The sequence below is a fragment of the Lycium barbarum genome, chromosome 3 (genome assembly GCF_019175385.1).
Source record: "Lycium barbarum isolate Lr01 chromosome 3, ASM1917538v2, whole genome shotgun sequence".
Classification (NCBI taxonomy): Eukaryota; Viridiplantae; Streptophyta; class Magnoliopsida; order Solanales; family Solanaceae; genus Lycium; species Lycium barbarum.
The window spans coordinates 141958748-141980424 of NC_083339.1; the positions used below are offsets into that span (position 1 = coordinate 141958748).

Sequence of the window (21677 nt, forward strand, 5' to 3'; positions counted from 1 at the left end):
TGAGGGATTCCATCCAATTGAGGTAATTTTATTATCTTTGGTAACGGCATGGGTATAAATAGCCTGAACTTGTAATGGAGGTCAAAATTAGCTAATAAACGAAAGTAGATGGGTATTTTTGACACTTTTCCCTTCTGATAATGATAATGAACATCATCAATAAAGATTCTACATAACTTGGTCTTTATGGTACGATTTAGTATTTTTGATAATTTTTAAAAATCATAGGTATAAATCATGTTTCATGTTTTTCAACAAAAAAAAAAAAAAAAAACTATGGCCAAACACATTTTCAAAATTTGAAAAACTTCACATAAATCAGGTTTTTCAAATTTGTTTGGGAAATGGCCAAACGCTAGCTATATTATGAGAAAATAACAAAAATGATCACTTATATTTGAGGGTAATACGTTCAAAATAGTCCCTTAAGTATATTTTGAACAGTTTTGATCCTTTAAGTATGCCAAAAGTTAATATTTTAGTCTCTGTCTTCAAACTCTATCTATTAGATTTGACGGTAAGAACTATATAACGAGGAAATTAGTGGGAACTCACATTTAGAGGCACAAATTTTGTTATTTCTGCTATTTTTGGATTATTTCTAGAGCCCAGTGCAACTTTGGATGGGACTTTCTGATAGGGATGGCAACGGGGCGAGGCGGGGCGGTTTAGACTTATGCGGGTGTTATGCAGGGCAGCGCGGGTTAGGATATATTTTTAGAAAATTTGTGCGGTGCAAATTTTGACGGGGACCATGTCTAAATTTTTTTAGAATGACCGTGTCTAAATTTTGACGATACATTTTGAATTCGCTGGCTCTAGATCTTATTAAATTCACCTCTATTGAACAAAATGAGGTAGAAAGAAGACATGGGATAATTACTATTCGGAAAAGGGTCAAATATAATATACCCTTGTACTATCGGAAAATGATTAAATATACCCCTTGTTATACTTTGGCTTCAAATATACTCCTGTCATTATACTTTGGGTCTAAATATACTCCCTTCATTAAACTTATTTAAGGTGGACACGAGATCTGCCATGGCACTGATCACTCGGTGAGGTAGACACATGGACGGCACAAAAAGATCGGTGGCCTAAAGACAACTTTAACGGAAAGCCTTATTCTGCTAAATATTTTTTAAAAGAAAAATTATCCTATAAATCTATTGTAGGTAAAAATTAGGCTTCATCCTCCCTTAACTAGAGGTCTTGGTTTGAGCCTCAGAATTTTAAAAAAAACTTGCTAGGGAGTGCTTCCCTCTTTAATTGGTCTTGCGTGTCTCGAAATCGAATTACTCGGGAAATTCAACACAGGTAGTGAAAACCGATTGAAGAAAAAATGGGGCTCCCAAAATTTTAGGGCCTAAAGCCCCTGCTTTAGTGGCTTGGCCCTCTGGCCAGCCCTGTTTGTACACCACATGGCATGCCTGCTCACCACCCCCATTACATTTACCCTTCTCTTTCCCTTCTTCTTCCACCACTATCATCTCCTCCCTCTCCACAACCTTTGTCAACATTTAACATTACCACACCACCATCTCTGATAAGCCGTGGATTTTAAGGCTTTTTACATCCATTACTTATACTTTTTGAGTAGTCTTTTCAAGTGTTTGTTTGTGTTTTCGTTACACCCCGTATTTTCGAAGAAACACTTATCAAATTTGAAACATAAGTACGTTGATTTATGGTTAAGTAAAATCACTTTGGAATATAAGGAGCAAGCATTATTAAGTATATTTAATGAGTGAAGGATGTATATAAGGTATACCGGAAGGTTTTATAAGGAAATAAGTGGAAGAAATGAAGTAGTACGACTTTGGAGAAAGGATGGGTAATATTTTGTATGAAAATTTTGGTCCAAATTAGGGGACGAATATCTCTTAGCATATGAAGTGTTTTAAGGTGAAACAAAATCCTAAAGTGAAGTTCGTCGAGTCTAGTTTCCAACGCAACAAACCGCTCATCGATAGGGCATCGGAATAGAGAATTATGGGCGTTACAAATTCGGCTGACAGAGCAGAAACGCGTGTTACAGTACTGCTACAGTAACCGACTGCTACAGTACTGCTACAGTGAACCCGACCTGAATTTGACCCCTATATAAAGGGTAATAACCCCCCTTTTCATCAGATTTTGCTAGAAAAATCCAGAAATTGAAGAGAGAGAGTGAGGGAAACAAAAAGCGAGCAATTTTCAAGTAGCGGAGTAGTAGTTTAGGTCCGGATAAAGCATGGTGATGATTCTAGTATTGTTTTGCAGTGGATTTTAGCATGGATATTGAGGATATTGCTGTCTTAACAAGAAAAAAGGTATGAATCTTTCTCTTTTGGTATTATTTAAGGTTTATTCTCGGAGACAAAGTCGTTAAATAATTGTGTAATAAGTTGGTTAGTTATGGAAGTTGGAAAACAACGTGTGGGCTGTTTTATGGTACATATTGGTGTTGGAATTGATGTTATTGATGTTGTTGTTGTTGGTTGCTGAATTACGATTCTGGGCTAGGCATATAAACAGAGGAGATGCTGCCGAAATTTTGGCAGATTTTAGGAAGAATTATTTGAAGGCTTAGGATAAGTATATGATAATGGGCCTAATCATAGTATGAATGGTCTTATATGTAGACTTGCGGGCTCGGACGGATAAGCGTAGGTAGTTAGTGGCTGAGCAGGTATGTTAAGGCTCGTCCTTTTCTTTCAAAGGCATGATTCCTATGGTATGACTTCATAAATGTTTTCGTAACCTTCTTGTCTTCAAAAGCTAAAAGTCCATGTTCATAAAACTTCTGATGATGTCAAGGATAGGAATGATTTTACGATGGTGACAACGATAATGATGATTTTGTGTTTATGATTTCAAAGCGAATATGAGAATGTGGGGCTACTTCTAGATTTTCTCAATTTTACTAATTGATGATGACTCTACTTCTAAAGGCTCCAAAGTATATGCAAAGTTATTCCTTCCTTCTTTTTGGCATGAATTACATAAAGTGAGCGAGACGAACATACATGACTCCAATGGACTCTAGTTCTCAGTGTTACTTGACATGACAGTCGTCTTTAATTCTCAAGTGTTGGTTCATTCTGATTATTCTATTGAGTCTCAGATGCTGATTTAGTTTGCATATGGTTGCTCATGATATTCTACTCGTGCATACCGTTAATATATCATGTCCCGGGTCGGGTAAGCAATCGTGCATAGTTTCATTGCATTGTTCACCGAGTCCCTCATTAGAGGGCCGGGTATGTATATTATATATTTCACCGAGTCCCTCACTAGAGGGCCGGGTACGTATTATATTTCACCGAGTCCCTCACTAGAGGGCCGGGTACGGTATATATATGATGATTTCACCAAGTCCCTCAGTAGAGGGCCGGGTACGTATTATATTTCATCGAGTCCCTCACTAGAGGGTCGGGTACGGTATATATATGATGATTTCACCGAGTCCCTCACTAGAGGGCCGGGTACGGTATGTTATATATATGCATGACTCTCATCTCATAAGGCACAGATGCATTGGTATCCTTGATTATCATACTTGTCTCCTATCATCTTCTACTCAGACATGATTTTCATTATTCTACTTCATGCCTTACATACTCAGTACATTTTCCGTACTGACCCCCTTTCTTCGGGGGCAGCGTTTCATGCCCGCAGGTACAGGCACTCAGTTTGGTGATGCTCCGGCTTAGGACTTCTGCGCAGCTGCTAGGAGAGCTCTATTGTTTCGGAGCTTGAGTTACTTTGGTATAAACCCTTTTGACGTAAACTTTGTTATACTCTTAGAGGTCTGTAGACATATGTGGGTTGTGTATATAAGGTTTGGTCAGCTATATTGATGTTGATCGTCTTGGACGTCCCCGTGTATGGTGGCAGCCTTGTCGGCTTGCATATTTGTTATGTTTTGGTTAACTGTGACTTCTCAGGAGATAGGTTCTTTCCGATGTATGATATGATGAGTTCACAGCATGCTTTTTACAGAGTGCCACATTGTTTTCAATTTCAGTCTGATTATATCTAGTAGGTCGTATATGGGTGCCCAGGTCGGGCACTAGTCATGGCCCATCGATTTGGGTCGTGACAAAAAGAGGGACCAAATGGAACAAAAATAGCAAAAAAGCATAAAGTTGCGGCCAATATGCGGCACCGCAAAGTGGATTTTTGACCACATCTTCTGCCCAGAGAAATGACAGTAAGCTAAGAAACGATCATCAACTTACGATAAGAATGCGGCACCGCAACTTTGGAGTTGCGGTCACATTTTGGAGGTTCGAACACCCAGTGAGCCAATCTACATTCCAGAATTTGCGAAGCAGATGCGGCACCACAAACTTACGTTGCGGCCGCATCTTCAGAAGAATTGTTGCGCGTTCTGCGGTGGCATTGCGATAGCAAACTTGGGTCGCAAGTCGTATATTTGTTCGAAATTTGACTTTTTGTCCTCCCTCTATAGATACTTGTATCTAGTGCTCTGTGCACATTATTGAATATTCCTCAGTTTTCAGTTTTAGTTGTCTTTTAGCACTAAAGAGAGCATTGAATATTATTGTTGTGGGAAGCTTTTAGAGAAGATTCTTCACCTTTTGTCATCTTCTTTATTAACATTATTATAAGCTTCCTTATATATTATATTTGCTAGTACTTTTTATTTAATGAGTATAAATAGCTAAGTCATTTAGCTAAGGTTATGGGACCAAATGTGTTAGTTTTGTGATTGGGTTTTTGCATTCAACTTCCATTTATGTGTATGTTGCTTTTCTATTTACTCTTCGTTCTTTTAATGCCATTTGATGGTGTACAACATTATTTATGCCTATTTACTTTTTCTTTGCTTGAGAAGGAAAGGGGAAATTAGGAAAAGAGTAAATAGCAAGAATTTGAGGCTTCTAAACCTCATCTAATAACTTGAGCTAGAGATAGGAAAGCTCCTTTAAATAAAATGGGTGTTCATTCATATTCTACATCTAAGGCATGAGAAAGCTTAGTGATGACATTTATCACCTTAGTTGAGTAACTCTTCATAAATTTGTGTATCCCCTATTTAATTGCAGCTACAGATATAAAGGAATTGGATTAATACCCAGTTGCATTACTTTTCATTGGAACCACAACCTTAGTGTCTTTAGTAATTGTTAATCATAAATCAATCATTCTATTACCAATGATCATGACAAACATTAAAACCAAACTTTATGTACATTCTAGTCTCTAGAAATATAGAGTATTAGTCAAGTGTTATACTTAACAAGTATATTTCTTCATTGTATTCTCTGTGGGATTCGACCCCAACCTCGTTGGGTTTTATATTTGGCAACGACCGCTTACTCCTATTTTAAAGGTGTAATTTAGGCGTATCAGTCTCCACCTTCACTCTCTTTGCCTACAACAACCCTAATCGTAAGTTTATATGGCTTTAAACCAAACTGATCACTTTTTGTCCCGGTAAACATTCAATCAAAAGGAAATCTCTACCGGAGAAGGGTACTCAAATTTATAATCATCTATCATGAGGTGAAATGAAATCAATATCTTACATCCTTTCATTTTCTAAAGCTAACAATCTGCTAGGAGTAATATGTAATTACCAGTGTGAATACATCAACATGAATAGCCGCAACAGTTACATTTACGATTAGGGTTTTTGTAGGCAAAATGAGTGAAGGTGGAGATGGTGGTGTGGTGGTGTTAATGGTGGCAAAGGTTGTGGAGAGGGAGGAGATGGTAGTGGTGGAAGAAGAAGAAGAAGAGGAATAGAGGGGTAAATGGGTTGGGTGGTGAGATGGCTTTGCCATGTGGTGTCTATCTCACTGAGTTATCAGTGTCAGGTCAGATTTAGTCTCCACCTTGAACAATTTTAACGGAGGAGGGTAATATTTGAACCCAAAGTGTTACGAAAGGGGTATATTTAGATCTAAAGTATAACAAGGGATATATTTAACCCTTTTTTGATAGTACAAGAATATATTCGACCCTTTTCCGAATATTATTATTAGTCATCTTTTTTTTTTTCTCCATCAATTTTTGGAGAAAAACAAACCAGATGAATTGAGGTAATGGGTTGATACGTATAGTGTCTACAAAATTGTACGTGGAACGCGTGGCTGTCATGCTCCCCATAGAATACTTTTGTCACTCATTTTTTGGACGCTTTCTTATCATCTCACTTTTCTTTATCAACATTTAAACGAAATATGAAAAAGAACAGGGAAAGAATGTCTGTGTATTCATTATAAAGAAAAAAATAGTGTAAATTTTCGTTGCTTCGTCATGATTAAGTAATCGATATTACAATAATGATTTTAACTAGTGATTTTTTAAAATTGAATTATTTGAATTAATTTAAACATCAATACGAGCTGAGTAAGTATTTTTCAATCAATATGTTCATTAATTTCTCTTGTTTTAGTTCTTGATGATAACTACTAAACGTTCTTTTCAGCTGCAAACCCCCTCCCCTGAGAAAATTCAACCGATAGATCATTTTGCCAAGAATGCCTACTTTCGGTTATAATGTTCTACTCCTTCTGTCTCAAGTTATAAGATACTTTTCGCTTGTCGAGATTCAAATTGTATGAACTTTGATCAATATTTTAAGATGTGTTTTTTTCACCAAATTAATATGAAACAAGTTGTAACTTATAACTAGTATTTTTATCGTCATTTTTTGTTTACACTTATCTGCGTTAAGAATATTTATTCACGTCTTTTATTAACTACATCGTTGTTATCGGCATTACTGCAAAACTGGAACACAAGTGCTTACCAGCACGACCTGAGGAAATGGCTCCAAAACCGCTCAACAAATGCAGGTCGGCAATCCTTTTAGACCCTTTAAGTTCAAATACTGTATATTTTATAAAATATAATTTTTCAAAAAGGTTCAACACCCTCATCTCTTACAAGTTCCAACTGAATGTTTTTGTACATATTATCGTAAAAACGGAACACACTTCAATAATTGTGATCATTCAGTTGTATTGTACTATTGTTTCACTTTATATTGTTGAGCAGGGAAATATATGGCTGATTTCGCACCTCATACAAAGGAAAATAGGTATTTATACTAAGTTACTACCTATTTGTTTACTCTAATGAAGTTATTTGCTTTTCCCAGACCAATAATTTTCGCAAACAATAAGTAAATCAATACACGAGAAGAATTAAGTCCGCCAACAATTTCAAACAACACCGTCAGGTTCTCAATACAAATGGCAGCCAAGCCAGAGAAGAAATCAATTGAGGGTAAGGCGATTCCGTTTGTGACAATTATCCAAAGAAATCAATTTTTTAAGTGGGGTTTAACAAAGTATGAGCCTAAACATAGGGATTCATGTGAAACTATTGTATCATCTTCTCCTTCTTCCTTTTGACTTTCACAGTGTTTCTCTTTAGAGTGTGATTTATGGAAGAGATAAAGACTGAAAAACGAGACAATCAATTTGTATTATATGATCATTGAAAACAACAAAAGAACGACCAGTTAAGAACTATCTCCCTCTTTCACTTTCTTTCATCAACAAAGTACAAGTAGTGACTAATTGTAGAGAAGTTGGATGAAGAAAGAAAAAGATAAGGGACGAACTGGCAATGGGAGGGGATAGGGGGTGGGTGAAAAATGATCCAAAGAGGCTTCAAGGAAAATAGACCAGATATTCATAACTAATACGTGAAATATTTAGAAGTGTTAATACAATGTATATGGAGCAACTTGTTTAAATAAAAATATAAAAAATAACGACCGAACGAATTCACAATAATTTGGTCTCGTTTGCTTGCAATGTTCATGACACTCGTGTTAAATGTTGTAAGGGAAGGTGTGCTAAACTTTAAACTACTTCATTGATAGACATGATAGTTGAAATCACAAGTATATGATGCAAAATTAACTCAGGACCACTTGAACAGCAATTTTCATATTGCAGCACACCCACATTATAGAAGACATTTAACTAATGTATTCACCTATACAGACTAAAAATTGATATTAAAGAAAAAAACTCATATAGACTAACAATGATTTTTTTATAGATCTCCTAGCTGTGGTACGTTGAGTTGTAGCGGTAAGGTAAAGAAATGGGCTTGACATCTTGCTGGACTTTAGATTTGGTTGACAAAAAATTGCGCGGATTCTCTTCATATGGGCTGGTCTTTAAATTTTGACCCTCAAATAGGTGGTCTTTAATTTCTCACTCTACTTCTCATTTAATGAAGATTTGAGGGTTAAAATATCCTTATTCGCGTATCTACGAAATAAGATATTCTGGTTCGAACCACAGCAGAATTAAAAAAAATGGCAAGGCAAAATTTTCATAGAAACTATGTCTATTCCTATTCGGGGTAAAGTTATGTCTGAAGGCATAACTTCTATCTGGAGACTATGCCTTAAGGTATAGTAAGACGTAGTTTTGTAAGATAACTTAATTTCTACAGAACTATGCCTTAAAGCTTAACTTTACCCCCCGATTAGGCATAATTTGCTATGAAATCTTTCCTTGCGATTTTTTTTACTCTGGGATTCGAACCCAAAATGTCAGCCTATTTTCGGCCAACCCTTTAGACGAAGGCCAAAAATTAAAGAACCGCAATTTGAGGGATAAAATTAAAGACCATCCCGAAATAAGAGCATTCCTTCGGATTGTCCAAGTAAAAGTGGTAATTGGTGCATTCCTTCGGATTGTCCAAGTAAAAGTGGTAATTGGTGCACTTAACCCGCAACTATCCCGTCAAAAGAAAAATCTTTTATGGCCAAACCGAAGACATTTAACTAATGTATTCACCTATTTAGACTACTTCACAATTTTATGGTAAATCACTTTAACATAGTAAATTACTACTATATAAGGAAAATGAAAGTAAAGTTAACAAATAAAACACTTTTTAACCTCTGTAGCTGGAAAATAGTCACTATCATTGAGTTTTGAATTCTACATGTAAAACTCAAAAAGAGGCCAGTGAATTCTATGTCATCGAAAATGAAGCGGGAGGCCCACTCCATATGCCCAAAGAATTTAGCCCGCAAATAGTTGAGGTAAAAGCAAAATCAGTACTGTTCTGGGAATCATTTCATAAAGAAGGTTCATTTTCACTTTTTCCCTATTTTGTGCTGGTCTTTAAATATTTTCCCTTCAAGGTAAATAATTTGGTTTTGGGGCATAAGTTAATATTTTCATATCATAATATTTCACACCTAAAGAACTTATATCCGGCTAAGCATCGGTTCGATTTTGGAGGGTTAAATTAAAGACCAGCCTATTTGAAGAGCAAACCGTGCGAATATAGGAGCCAATTTTGGGCCTGGTGTCCGACTTGACATAACGCGACACAATCTGTGCTATATAGTCACTGCCTCACTGGTCCAAGCAGTTACAATCAAGAACACAATTCTGTTGTTATTTTTATGGTTGATGGTTAGTAATGGAGGAATTTTATAGACAATTCTATGTATGTATTCCACTAATAAAGAAAAGCCTGGTAGTTTGACAATGCCGAATTGACGATTCATGAATTAAAATAAAGTAAGGAATGCTCAATATGGCTAGGGGTGGGCATAAATACCGAAAACCGAGAACCGGACCGAATGAATTCGATTTTTCGGTTTTCGGTGTTTCGGTTCCGGTTTTTTTAAATAGCAAATTCGGTGTTCGGTTTCGGATTTTCGGTTTTTCGGTTTAACAGAAAATTTAATATAATATTTTTTTATACCAATATATAATATATATCAATATCATTACTTAGTTCGTGACAGCTAATGTTTTGTATATTTGGAGCTAGATTTTAAGAAATTTGTGTTGTTTGGATGCTACTTGTTTTAAACTTATGTTATTTGTGTTGCTCGTTTTTACCGTGAACGCTGTTTTGCTGCATGTTGTTACTGGTTTCCTCTGTTAAGGTACTGATTTTATTTCTGGACTGGCTGGCGGCGGCTGCTGGTGGTGGCTGCTGCAGCTGATGGTTGCTGGCTGCAGTTGCAGGCTGCTGCGGCTGCTGGCTGCTGGTTGGTGCTGGTGCTGCTACTGGCTGCTGCTGTTGATCATGAATGATTTAGTAACGGGTGACTATTGCTTAACCAATGCCAAAAAATCGAATTAGAAAACCGAAACCGAACTGAACCGAACTTCAAAACACTGTACCGAATCGAACTAATTCGGTGCGGTGTTCGGTTTCCACTTTAAAAAAACCGAAACCGAAATACCGAATCGAACTTTGAAAAAACCGAACCGAACAACCGAACGTCCACCCCTAAATATGGCTACTTTTTTTCTATTTAAAGCCAATAACTCAATATGCTCATCTTCTATTGGTAAAAATGGTTCACCTTTTTTCACATTAAGTTTGTGGTACCAACAATTTCACTAGCAAGTTGCCAAGCGCTAACAAAAAATTTATGTTATAGACCGAACAGGAAAGCCAACTCAAAAGACTATAAGCTAATACTAATACTCGTTGCAACCAAAGGCGAACCTAGAATTTTTTTTTGAATATGAGTTCACCACTGAAGAAAGAAGGAAAAAAATGTATTAAGAAAGAAGGAAAAAATGTATTAAGTAGGAATTAATCCCTAATCCTATTAACTTAACCTTAAACCAAGTGCACCATTTAGCCATTTTGTAGTATGGGTTCCAGCAGATAGCATTATACTACTAATTTTTGAAAATATATACATAAAATACCTAGTTTTGCGGAGAGATCATGTGTTTACGTGCCCCAAGTTTACCACCTAAAATCGCTCCCGGTTGCAACCAACGCGGGACTCAATTGATTCTTAACAGTTTAGCGCTATTTATTAATCACTCTCCTCCGGAAAATGAAAATGTTCGATCAAAAGGAGAGAAGAAAAACAAAGAAGCATCACTACACTGCCAATTTCGATATAGAGCAAAGAAAAGAATCATTGAACCAAATAATGGTAGATGCTGTCGTCCATCTTCGACAGCACAAAAGCAGTGATGCTTGCAAAATTATTAGCTATAATAGTGTACGGAGGATCTAGATTCGCAACCAAATTAAGTAAATATATTTGAAATTTAGAAGTAAAAAAGGAGTGGGGGATGGAGAATTTGGTAGTTGGCTATGTAGCTACCGTTAAAAAGGACAAGAGAATTAAAAGGTAAAACAGCGTGAAATCCGCCAAATCCAGTAAAAGATCCTTGTGAAAAACACAAGGTGCCTACAACAAATCCAGTATAATTTCACAAGTGGGTTTTAGAAGGGTAAGATGAACTCAGAAATATTAGAGATTATTTTCAATAGACCTCAGCTCAAATAAAGAAAAGAAAAGCATTTCAAAGCAGTTTTTGACACAAAACCACAAGGTGTCAACAATGACTAATTGAGAAATTCTTGAAGACCGTGCACCGTGATTCAAGATTAAGTGAATAATGAGTCTACTCCTCGTATTTTTACCAGATATTTTAATGAAACAACATTAACATGCAAATTAATTCATATATCATGGTAAAGACGTGATCCTAAATAGTGATATCAGAATCAAGATCGTGATTTGATTTCCAGAAACATGCTGCGCGTGGCAAGTGTTGGGAGGGAATTGTGGGCAACACCATCATCCTGCCTATGGTGAGACCGAGGTGATGAAGGAATGCCCAGGTCGGAGCCATGATCGAATATGGTGTTTGCTTGATATGTATGGTTAAAAAATAAAGTTAAGTCCTCAGGTGATAGCTTTTGATATGATGGTAGACATGTAATGTTAACAAACGCCATGTGCTATAGCTTCGGGGGCAAAGACATGTCCCTAGTTTCAAGCAACATTTGATAATACTCACTTTACAAAAGCAAACACATGGTACCGATAATATCATTAGTGAATAGTGGTGACTCATGCCATTCTCCACAGTTTGTTATTTAGACAATAGTTTGACAAAGACACTTCTTGGAAAGTGCAGGGGCCTCCAATTTGGCATTCTTTTATTGTGTTTGTAGCAAAGTGGATCCCAACATATGAGCAAAGCCAGCCTATCCTCTATACAGAACTAGTCAGCAATCAACAAAAATGACCCTTTTATATTACCCTTTCATCCCTAAAATACAACAAATTTCAAAACATAATACCCCACTCCTAACACACCTTTTCTCCCTTAATCTTAGGTGAGGGTCCATCTTTCACCTGATAATCAGTTCAATTATATCAAATTATCAAAGCTATGTAGTCTCCAATGTTTCCCCATCAAGTTGCCTTGTTCAACTTGGCATCTTCACCAATTCTTTATACCAAACAAATCAAATTAGATAAGTACAAAATCCTCAAGCTGAATCACATAGTTAGTGGCGATAATAACGCCATTAAATGGACTTTTCATAAAGATAGCTATGACTAAAACATTACTATATATAATTACATCATTGCTCATCAAAGCTTGACAAAGAAATTAGCACCGCTAATAGAATAGATACAAGATACAAAGAATTTGTCTAAGAAGACTATCTTCTCTTTTCCTTCAGATTACAATTACAATGGAAGGATAAGAGTGACAAACTTTTAAGTCACAAAGAAGAAGTCTCACTTTTTGACTCTCTCACACTACAATAGATACTCAATACAAACTTAGCCTAATGCTAAAAATAAGAACCCTAATTTAATCCCAAAGGAAAGTGGACAATCTTTTGGCCTATCTCTCATCTTTGAGTATTATTTCTTCGCGATATTAACTGAACACTCACTCATTCATCACCTAATAAACATATTCACAAACAGGATTTGAATGGTTTTGGAAATATAACTCATGTCAACCCTCTTTCTTTTATCACTCTATATATACAAAGCTAAAACGAATTCGTTTTGGTAACTCAACTCTCCCCAAAAATCTCACATTTTTATTGTCTTCCGTTGGTTTTTTTCGTCGATGATAGGATTTACCTAAGCAACAGCAGAAATGCTGCTGCGGCAGTTGAAGCCTTCGATCCTCACAGTAGCTGGCTTGATCCCGAATTTCACAGGAGCACAGCCTCCTCCATTCTTACGAGTGGAGGCGGAGGGGGTTGGTGGTGAAGGTGCAGCTGATCCTTCTGGAATTGCAAGTACAGGTACAAAATTGCTGTTGCTGAATTCGGAATCCTGAATTAAGGGATTCGATGCCCTGCTTGGTGGAGACCCGAAAAAGAACGGTGGAGATGAAGCCATATCAAAATTGGGCGTCTCCATATCATAATTCCCCTGTTTACACGAAAATAATTCAAAAAATTGTAAAATTCTTTACAGTTCACATCACAAACTAGATCATCTGCACGAAAAATTCAATAAGTAGAAGGAATAATAGCACTTTTGATCCCTCAATTATTGATAAATTATGGTTTTGGTACTCGTGATATCTAATGAAGCACATTTAACATCCAATTAATCAAAACATGTGTTTTAGTCACTTTGTGCAAGAATGATGTTGCAACTTTATTACCGTCAAGAGTAACAATACAAGGACCACGTTAATTAATTAAAGGTTAAACATGCTTAGTCAGATATCACAAGGACTAAAATTAGAATTTATCAATAATTGAAGAACCTTAACAAATTTTTTTTTTTTACCTTGGTGAGTATGATATCCAGAAGTTCAGTACCAGCTTTCAAATCACAAGCCTCCGATTGCTGATTACTGAAATAACCCAAAAAGATTAAAAAAAAAAACAAATTAACAAAACAAAACAAGAAAAAAAGAGAATTAAAGAAAGATAGAAGCAAATGAACATACTTGATTTGAACGAATCTAGAAGGTCTTATAGGTTCGTTGGATTGAAGATATGAAGAATTGAATAACCCGACCCGACGAGGTTTGGGACAAACAACACCATCACAACCCACCAAGGCCTTACACCTATTCATTTTTTGTACAACGGATGTATAAAAGCCTGAAGCAACAAAGAAGAATATTATTGAGATTTCTATAACAAAATCTAGGAACATATATGTGTTTGATATTACTAAATATAAACATGATGATAATAACAAGTGTGCGAATATGCTTATGGGAAAATAATAGGATTATTATTACCTAGGTGGGTGGGGAAATTGGTGGTGCCTGTGAAAGGTTAAAAAAAAAAATGGAGAGAGATATTTGGTGAAGAGAGAGAGAGAGGAGTTAAAGGGATTGAGGATACACCATTCATACAGGTGCAGTAGGAGAGAAATATATTAAAATATTAAATTAAAAAATTTAAAAATAAAGATTTAAAACTGTGGTGTATAATCTTGTACGGTTTTAGTGTATTGCACGTGGATAATCACAACCAGTATTTTTCTCAACTAAACTGCATTAAAATTTCAAATATGTCGGAAAAATAATAATTCATATAATACACTTCTCTGACGGAAAAAACAATTTTCTTAATAAATAATTCCTGAGAAATTAACTTTTACAAATTTAACAAAAAGAAAATTCCGGTGCTAACATGAAAAAAGGCTGAAACTAAGCAAGCATTTGCCCATGAAAATCAAATATATTTCACTTTATTTGGATTTTGAAGTTGGAGTTTAAAAATGAAGTTGTGTCTGGTTATAATTTTTTAAAAGAATATTTGATTGTTTAATATATTAAAAGTGAAAAAAATAAAAAGTTTTAGATGTTTTTCGATTTCTAAATACTACATGGCAAAATGCTGATTTTTAATTAAAGTGAAAAAAAAATTCAAAAAAAATTGAAAAATTCTCGTGGCCAAACGGGTCATTTATATGTGACTAGTCAACCCCAATCTGGTGCAGATAGATGACAACACAAGATCACATCAAATAAATCTGTGACCTAATAAATTGAAATGAAAAAAAAAAAACATCTTCGAACAAGAATGTCTAATGAAACTAGACGGATTTGCTTTACACGGGCGTATGCGAGTCAATTCCTCAAATGGTCATTAAATTTATAGAGAAATTCCATAAAATTAATTTTTAAATTTTTTTGAACAATAAAGTCATCAAATTATGTCATTATTTCCAGTAAAGTAAACCATGTCATTTTTAGACATAAGACCCTTAACCTATTTTTTAAATTAACGAATTAATTTGAATACTTCTACTTTTTTTCCAGAATATGAAAAATATTAATACAAACAAAAGTTTTAGAATATTGAAAAATTGTGTCTAAGTAACCAATAAAAGGATACAGTTGAGTGATAGTAGAACTGAGCACGGTACTTAATTATAGATTTTTTTAACTGACTGTAAATAATTTTCCTTGATAGATAAAATTTAAATTATCAAAAATAATAGTTACTATTTTTATATTCTTGGAGATGAACTTGTAATATGGTAATTTTATTTAAGTTTTATAAATAAGTGAATTAAAATTAATATAAATATGTTTTATACAACTAATTGTAAAACTGAACAAAAAATGTTTTATTATTTTGAATGTAATATATTAAGTTTTAGAAAGCATATATACAACTAATTGCAAAAAATGTTTTTATTTTTACAAAGTAGTTATCTAACAAAAAAAGAAATCCTTGAGAAAATTTATCCAAATATTCTACCAATAAAGCAAGTTTATTCTAATTCTTACAAACTAATAATAATAATAATAATAATAATAATAATAATAATAATAATAATAATAATAATAACACGCATCATAAATCTACATAACGTCTCATGTGTCTTAATTATGTCCAAGCACTTCCATTCAGTAAAATGTTTAACTTCTGGATTTGAGCAATATAAAAAAATCAAAATAGTTTTAAATAAGTTGATGTAACAAAGAAAACGTTATAGCATACTTAAATGGTTATATTGTTTTATTCTTATAGCTAGAAATATTACGTTGAATATTTTTATTTTATTATTAAAATTTGAAAAATATTAATCTGAACAAGAATTTTAGAGTATCGAAAAATTGTGCCTAGGTAATAGATTTTATAATTTATACATGAGTTAAGGAGTCTTACGTCTAAAAATGGAATGATTTACTTCATTGGAAACAATGACATAGTTTGATGACCTTATTGTCCAAAAAATTTTAAAAGTTACTTTTGTGGGATTTCTCTACAAGTTTAATGAACATTTGAGGAATTGACTCGGGTGTATGTTGAATGTCGCATAGTTTAGGGGTATTTTTCACTTTCCGTTATATGAATAATGTTGTTCTCTACAATTTTCAGATGTTTCAAGAAATCACATTCATTTAACATTCAAAATTATGGTAGCGGTGTGAATTATTTGCCATCAAAAAGATTTATCGACTATACCTATAGTTTGTTCGGCTCCATTCTGTGAAACAATCCAGTTGTTCTTTTTCCTATTGTCTTCTCTCGGATTCTGACATTTTCTTTTTCCTTTTGGAATGAGAAGTAGATTTGCTGACCTGAAGAAAAAGCTTAAGGACCCGCTTGGCCATGAGAATTTCACTTTGTTCTGGAATTTTTTTTCATCAGACTTTTGTTTGTTCTCTTTAGTCTTCATGGAAATTCTCCATGATTACAGTTAGGGCTTGTTTGGAAACTAAGTGTAATTACTATTCTCTGTGATCGACAGGGAAATATGGCTGTGTATTTGCTGTATGCACATGCCAGAATTTATTTGATATCAGGAATGTCTGGTAGAGAATCTAGAGATATAAAGGAGTTAAAGAAGGTAAAATATCATTCTTCCATAGCCATATCATCACACGATTGGGTACTGAATTTCAAACTCATTAGAAAAAAGGTGCTGCCAATAATTCATTTAGCTCATGTAATGTTTACAGAAACTGCTAGCTATTGAGAAATATTACAGGTCTACAATGTAATAGTAGTAATATATATTACAACAATTTATCTTGGAAAGTTTACTGGAGGTTCCAGGCTACTGACAAGTATGCCGAGATCAATGTCTTTGTCTTCAAACTTCTTAATAAAAGGGTGACTCTGAAATTGATATTATCATAAGGTGGTGAGTCACACATTTAAAGACAGCAACAAAATGGAAAAAAACATCAAAGATGAAGAACTGAGTTGCGTAATTACCAAAAGGTCCAAAGCTGAAGATCTATCCCTTGGATCCTTCTGAATGCTGTGTTAATAAAGCAATTCAGTTAGATAAGACTATCATTACCAAAATTTAACTCCTTGCTACTCGAGACACAACAACTAAGAACTCTAGCCTAATGTTTCCAAACAGATTGTCCTCAAATAAGGCAGCAACATGATGTGAATATATAGTGAGGAAACTAGGAGCCCTTATTTCTGAAAATTAAATTTAGAGTGAACAACTTAGTTGGATGCCAAATTCAAAAACAATAACGTATGCCCCCTTAGTTCAATAATCGACAAGGTGATAGAGAAAGATAGCTACAGAAGTAAACTTGGCCGTGAATCCATTATCGGCTCCATCTTTGCGGATGTAAAGTAAAATAATTGGTGGCTAGAGAGTCAAAACTCCATCACCAACTTCCTTGGTGAGCTATTCGAAGTCTTAACACATCAGCAACAGAGATTGTATCCTTACCAAGCAGAAACAAATGAACAGAATTCTGGGGAAAATTGATCTGCTGGAGCAGAAGGCGGTGGGCTGCTAACAATAGCCTCCAGAAGTTCATAAAAGCTCGGCCGTCCTTGCTGGTCCTCCGACTGTATGTATGGGAAACGTCCAATAGCACATTCAAGTATGACCATACCCAAGCTCCAGATATCACTCTTGTAGTCATAGGTACTTCCACTTATTCTTTCAGGCTTAATCAGGGTAAAGAATGAGTCAGTTTATAGGTAAACTGCACCAATCTGAAACTATTTATGGAAATAATTGTTCACAAATAGCTGACGATACTAGATAAATATAAGATGCAATTAGCAAGAGACTTACTGCCATGTAATTGTAAGTCCCAACAAATGTATCCCTTTGACCCATAGAGCTGGCTAGCATTGCACTTACACCAAAATCTGTAATTTTTACTTCTCCTTTGTGGTTCACTAGCAAGTTTGATGGCTTTATGTCTCTGTGGATAACACGTCTCTCATTATGCAAGTAGACAAGACCTTGTAAAACCTGAAAGAAAAGATTAATCAGTGAAGCAAATATTCATCGCCTGGAGAGCAAAAATCTGCTCAAAGAACAGTTTCTAGAAAGCCAAGAACCTGTTTGCAAACAACCGCGAGATATGGTTCGAGAATAGTCTTAAGTTGCCCGATTACATCAACTAAAGATCCACGGTCCATATACTCCAAAACCAGAGATATAGCTCCATTGTGATAGAAAGAATGGTAGCATACAACAACATGTGGACATTGTGATGCTTGATTTATTTTCAGTTCTTGCACTATCTGCTTACGAATATCTTCTTGTATGTTCATCTGGATAACCTGGATCAAAAGCAATCATCCATCAACATTAAAGGAGGTGACCAGGATGAAGTTAAATCAAGATACGACTTCAGTGCACCACTGCAACTAAAAGTGGCAATGGATCAAATTGCACCAAATGGCCAAGACATGAGGGTAAAATTGCACCAAATTGACCGTGGAATGAATGATTTTGCAAATTGTTATTCCAAGTAACTTAGAGACTGAGAGGCATGTGCTTGTTTGGTTTGCTTTATCCAAATGCTAAAGCACTGTTCTATAATAGGAATTAGAATCTCTTTTTCACATTAGCGGGATCTGTTCTGGATACTATACCTCGAACGAGTAAAGCTTGTTCTTCTACAATTCATCGATGGAGGATCGCTACAATAGCCACTATTGCATGATATCAATATGGGAGACTTTTCTTAGTTATAATACACGTACTGGAACTATATATCATGCTAAGTTGCTTATAGCGTCCTAACTGCAAGCAAACATCAATAACCAATTAAATTGGAGAAAAGAGGCTTGGTGATTACTGACCTTCAGAGCAAACAAAGTTCCAACCCATTTATGACGAACAAGTTGAACAACACCGCCACTTCCCTTTCCAATGACTTTGATGGTTTCAAGATCTTCCAATGAAAACTGAAGATCAATCTCCTTAGTTTCTGAGGGCTGTGAACATTACAGCACAAGACATCGAAACTTTCTATCAGATCACAGAAATATCCAACAGCGTATTCTAAATTAACCTAAATTTAATTATATATCTGCTCACTAATTAAACTAATCAAGTAAATTATTCATTAAAAAATCAATCCTTAAATGAAGCTAAATTCAAATTTTGAGGAAATAATACATCAGACACAAATATCCGCAAATTTACAAAAAAAAAAAAAAAAAGTTAACAATTTGAAGTTTCCAACGCATAATGTCAAAGCGACTAGAGCTAAATAAACAATTGAAAATAACCTGCTTAACTTAAAAATGGAGTAACAATAAAAACATCTCAGGTTGGAACCACAACTGGAAATAATTGTAATACATTTCAAATACAAAAATTCAGTACCTTCCCCCCGAATTAGTGAATTAGTAGACAGGATTCTGTTGTCCAGAATAACAAGTGGTGGGTCCATTTTCATAAATTTCATGGTAAATGTGAAATACTTATACAAATAAAAATGCGGGAGAGATAAAAATGATACAGGGTCGCTCGTCTGCTTGGCTAGTCAAGCATGGGCTAATTCATAGGTCTTTGGGCGAAAACCTAAAGTACAAAAAAATGGGAAAATTGCAAGAAATTAAAACTGAAAAAAAAAAAAAAAAAAAAAACTAACCAGAGATTCATTCTCTTCAGAAATTAATCTAAGTCCTTTTTGGTTCAAAAGTAAATCTCCGTCATGAAACGTTCCACTCGCAGTCCTGAGAACAAAAGCATCAATTATCACTTTTTTACTAAATTAATGGGATTTAAAAAGAAATTCTAGTAGACGCGGAGCATAAATTTATGTATAAAAATTTACTAAAACTGAAATAAATTGTAGATATGAACTCATAATTTTAAAAAAATATAACGGGTCCCACACTAATAATCTTAAAATTAAACTCATAGAGCTTAAATCCTGCATCTGAGTAAATTTGAGGAAATGAGTAAGAAAGATACTTACAAGAAGGTTGAAATGGGAGTATCTTGAGCAGGTACAGAGAGCTTAAGTTGCTTCAATGGCTTCGTCGTCTTCATAATTTGATTTGATCACCTAGGGTTTGTTTGGGAAAACGAGATTTCACATTTTGAAAAGTGAAACGAACCGCCCAAATAACAAACTCAGACCAGTGCGGCAGTGCTAATATAATATTCAAAAATTTATATTTATTCTATTCTATTACAAGACAAATTTGAATTTTTAGGCTATAAATAAATATTTGTTCATATAGGCAAGGTCGCTAATATATGCACAACTACTTTAATCCTTTTACTTTTTGTTACTTTATTAATATTTAGTTCTGAACTTCTAATTTTTATTCTTTACATGAAAATATTTTTTAGAGAACATACTGAACTGCATTACACTGTTAATTTTTTTTTCCAGGTTAATCTATCAAACTACAATCAACAGTTTCTTTTAATTTGAAAATAAAAACCCAAGTCATTTCACTTATTTGAAGGCATTCTTACGTGAAATGAAAAATTGAGCCACAAGTAGAATAACATAACTATGACAAATTGGTTGGGCAAAAAAAAAAAAAAAAATGTAGAATGACATAACCATATATATTAAAGGGAAATGGGCCAAAAATGTCACTCAACTATGAGAACTATGAGAAATAAAACAAGTTTGCATTCCGCTTGAATTTGATTCCAGATATTCCCTTATCGTTAGTGGACAGACTCCAATTCAGCCTCAACTATGTGAGATAGAACAAATTTGCCCTTTATTTGCCAAATAAGTCTTTATCTTTGAAAAATTTGCTCATATCTGACCCGTAAAAAAATTGGCGGGTCAATTTTTTATCCATTTTTGAAGTTTACACAACCGTCATATCTGATAGGACCAGCCAATTTATTCATATTCATAACCCGTTCACAACCGTCGATATCCGATCTACTGGCCATTAGTAGAATCAAGTAAGCGTGACTTCTAAGTTTTGGTTTTTGACCAAACCATGTTGAGTTTCAAGTATATATATGGCTTGAAATCTTTTTTCCAGCCATCTAATCATTCGATTTTGCAATCTCAGGCTTTTGCTTTGGCTAGTAGTTTGAAGTTTGAATTTTGAACCTTGAATACAGATTTGAACTAGGAACTTCAAGTAAATTTTGAACCTTCTTAACCACAGATTCTAGTTTTGTATTCAGGGTATTCAAAATATAGAGTACTAGTCTCTATGAACGTGTTTTACACAAATCGTTACCAAGCAAAATTAAATTATAAGAATATCTTTCAATTTTAAGAATATTTAGTTATTTATTTTAAATAAATTTAAGTTGATTACAAAAGTAAATAATAATATAGATACAGTATGTTTTAAAAAAAAAAAAAAAGTCCTCCGTCATCATAAATTTTTCTGACTTCATGGTAGTTTTCATGATGGAATATTTATACAAAGAAACAGTTTCAACTATTTTGATTTTCTTTCAAACATAAAAATTATATCTTCCGACTTGCAAGATAATCAATTAATTTCATGATAGTTATTCTTGTTTTTTCCCATATTCCTCATATTTTATTTAAGTATACGTGTCTTGATTCTCATAAAGACACCCTAACCGATCGTGATTCAACTTTGAGTTTGTCATGCAAAAGTTACTTTTGTATTTTTTTTTTCTTACATAAAAGTCATCCAACTTAAAGTTTGATATACAAAAACACTTTTCTATTTTTTGTTACGTAAAAGTCTTCTAACTTAAATTG

General features: G+C 34.4%; 2 protein-coding genes across 4 annotated transcripts; both read right to left on the minus strand.

Moving 5' to 3' along the window:
* Positions 1–12334: 12334 nt before the first annotated feature.
* Positions 12335–14142, minus strand: LOC132633141 (uncharacterized). The gene is made up of 4 exons (XM_060349372.1): positions 14007–14142; positions 13707–13863; positions 13544–13610; positions 12335–13177 (listed from the first exon to the last, which is right to left on the minus strand). The coding sequence occupies exons 2-4, from the start codon at positions 13835–13837 to the stop codon at positions 12881–12883; spliced, it is 495 nt and encodes a 164-aa protein (XP_060205355.1). The 5' UTR covers positions 13838–13863; positions 14007–14142; the 3' UTR covers positions 12335–12880.
* A 2495-nt stretch (positions 14143–16637) lies between these two features.
* LOC132633142 (mitogen-activated protein kinase kinase 6-like) lies at positions 16638–20932 on the minus strand. Of its 3 annotated transcripts, none has more exons than XM_060349375.1 (9): positions 20582–20932; positions 19932–20021; positions 19602–19686; positions 18805–18939; positions 18055–18279; positions 17783–17965; positions 17429–17652; positions 16948–16993; positions 16638–16848 (listed from the first exon to the last, which is right to left on the minus strand). In XM_060349375.1, exons 2-9 carry the CDS (start codon positions 20003–20005, stop codon positions 16756–16758), a joined length of 1065 nt encoding a protein of 354 aa, XP_060205358.1. In that variant the 5' UTR covers positions 20006–20021; positions 20582–20932; the 3' UTR covers positions 16638–16755. The 3 variants fall into 3 exon arrangements, with proteins under 3 accessions (XP_060205358.1, XP_060205357.1, XP_060205356.1); XM_060349374.1 differs by having other exon boundaries at positions 20573–20931; XM_060349373.1 differs by lacking the exon at positions 20582–20932 and having other exon boundaries at positions 19932–20288.
* Positions 20933–21677: the final 745 nt, after the last annotated feature.

Excerpts from the sequence above, each read along its gene's own strand:
- LOC132633141 (XM_060349372.1), bottom strand. The coding sequence starts at position 13,837 with ATGAATAGGTGTAAGGCCTTGGTGGGTTGTGATGGTGTTGTTTGTCCC. Across the intron at positions 13,611-13,706 it reads TCTAGATTCGTTCAAATCAA|TAATCAGCAATCGGAGGCTT; the intron begins GTATGTTCATTT and ends GGGTTATTTCAG. Across the intron at positions 13,178-13,543 it reads TGGATATCATACTCACCAAG|GGGAATTATGATATGGAGAC; the intron begins GTAAAAAAAAAA and ends TCGTGTAAACAG.
- LOC132633142 (XM_060349375.1), bottom strand. The coding sequence starts at position 20,005 with ATGAAGACGACGAAGCCATTGAAGCAACTTAAGCTCTCTGTACCTGCT. Across the intron at positions 17,653-17,782 it reads GGACTTACAATTACATGGCA|CCTGAAAGAATAAGTGGAAG; the intron begins GTAAGTCTCTTG and ends ACCCTGATTAAG. Across the intron at positions 16,849-16,947 it reads CTTCAGCTTTGGACCTTTTG|AGTCACCCTTTTATTAAGAA; the intron begins GTAATTACGCAA and ends TATCAATTTCAG.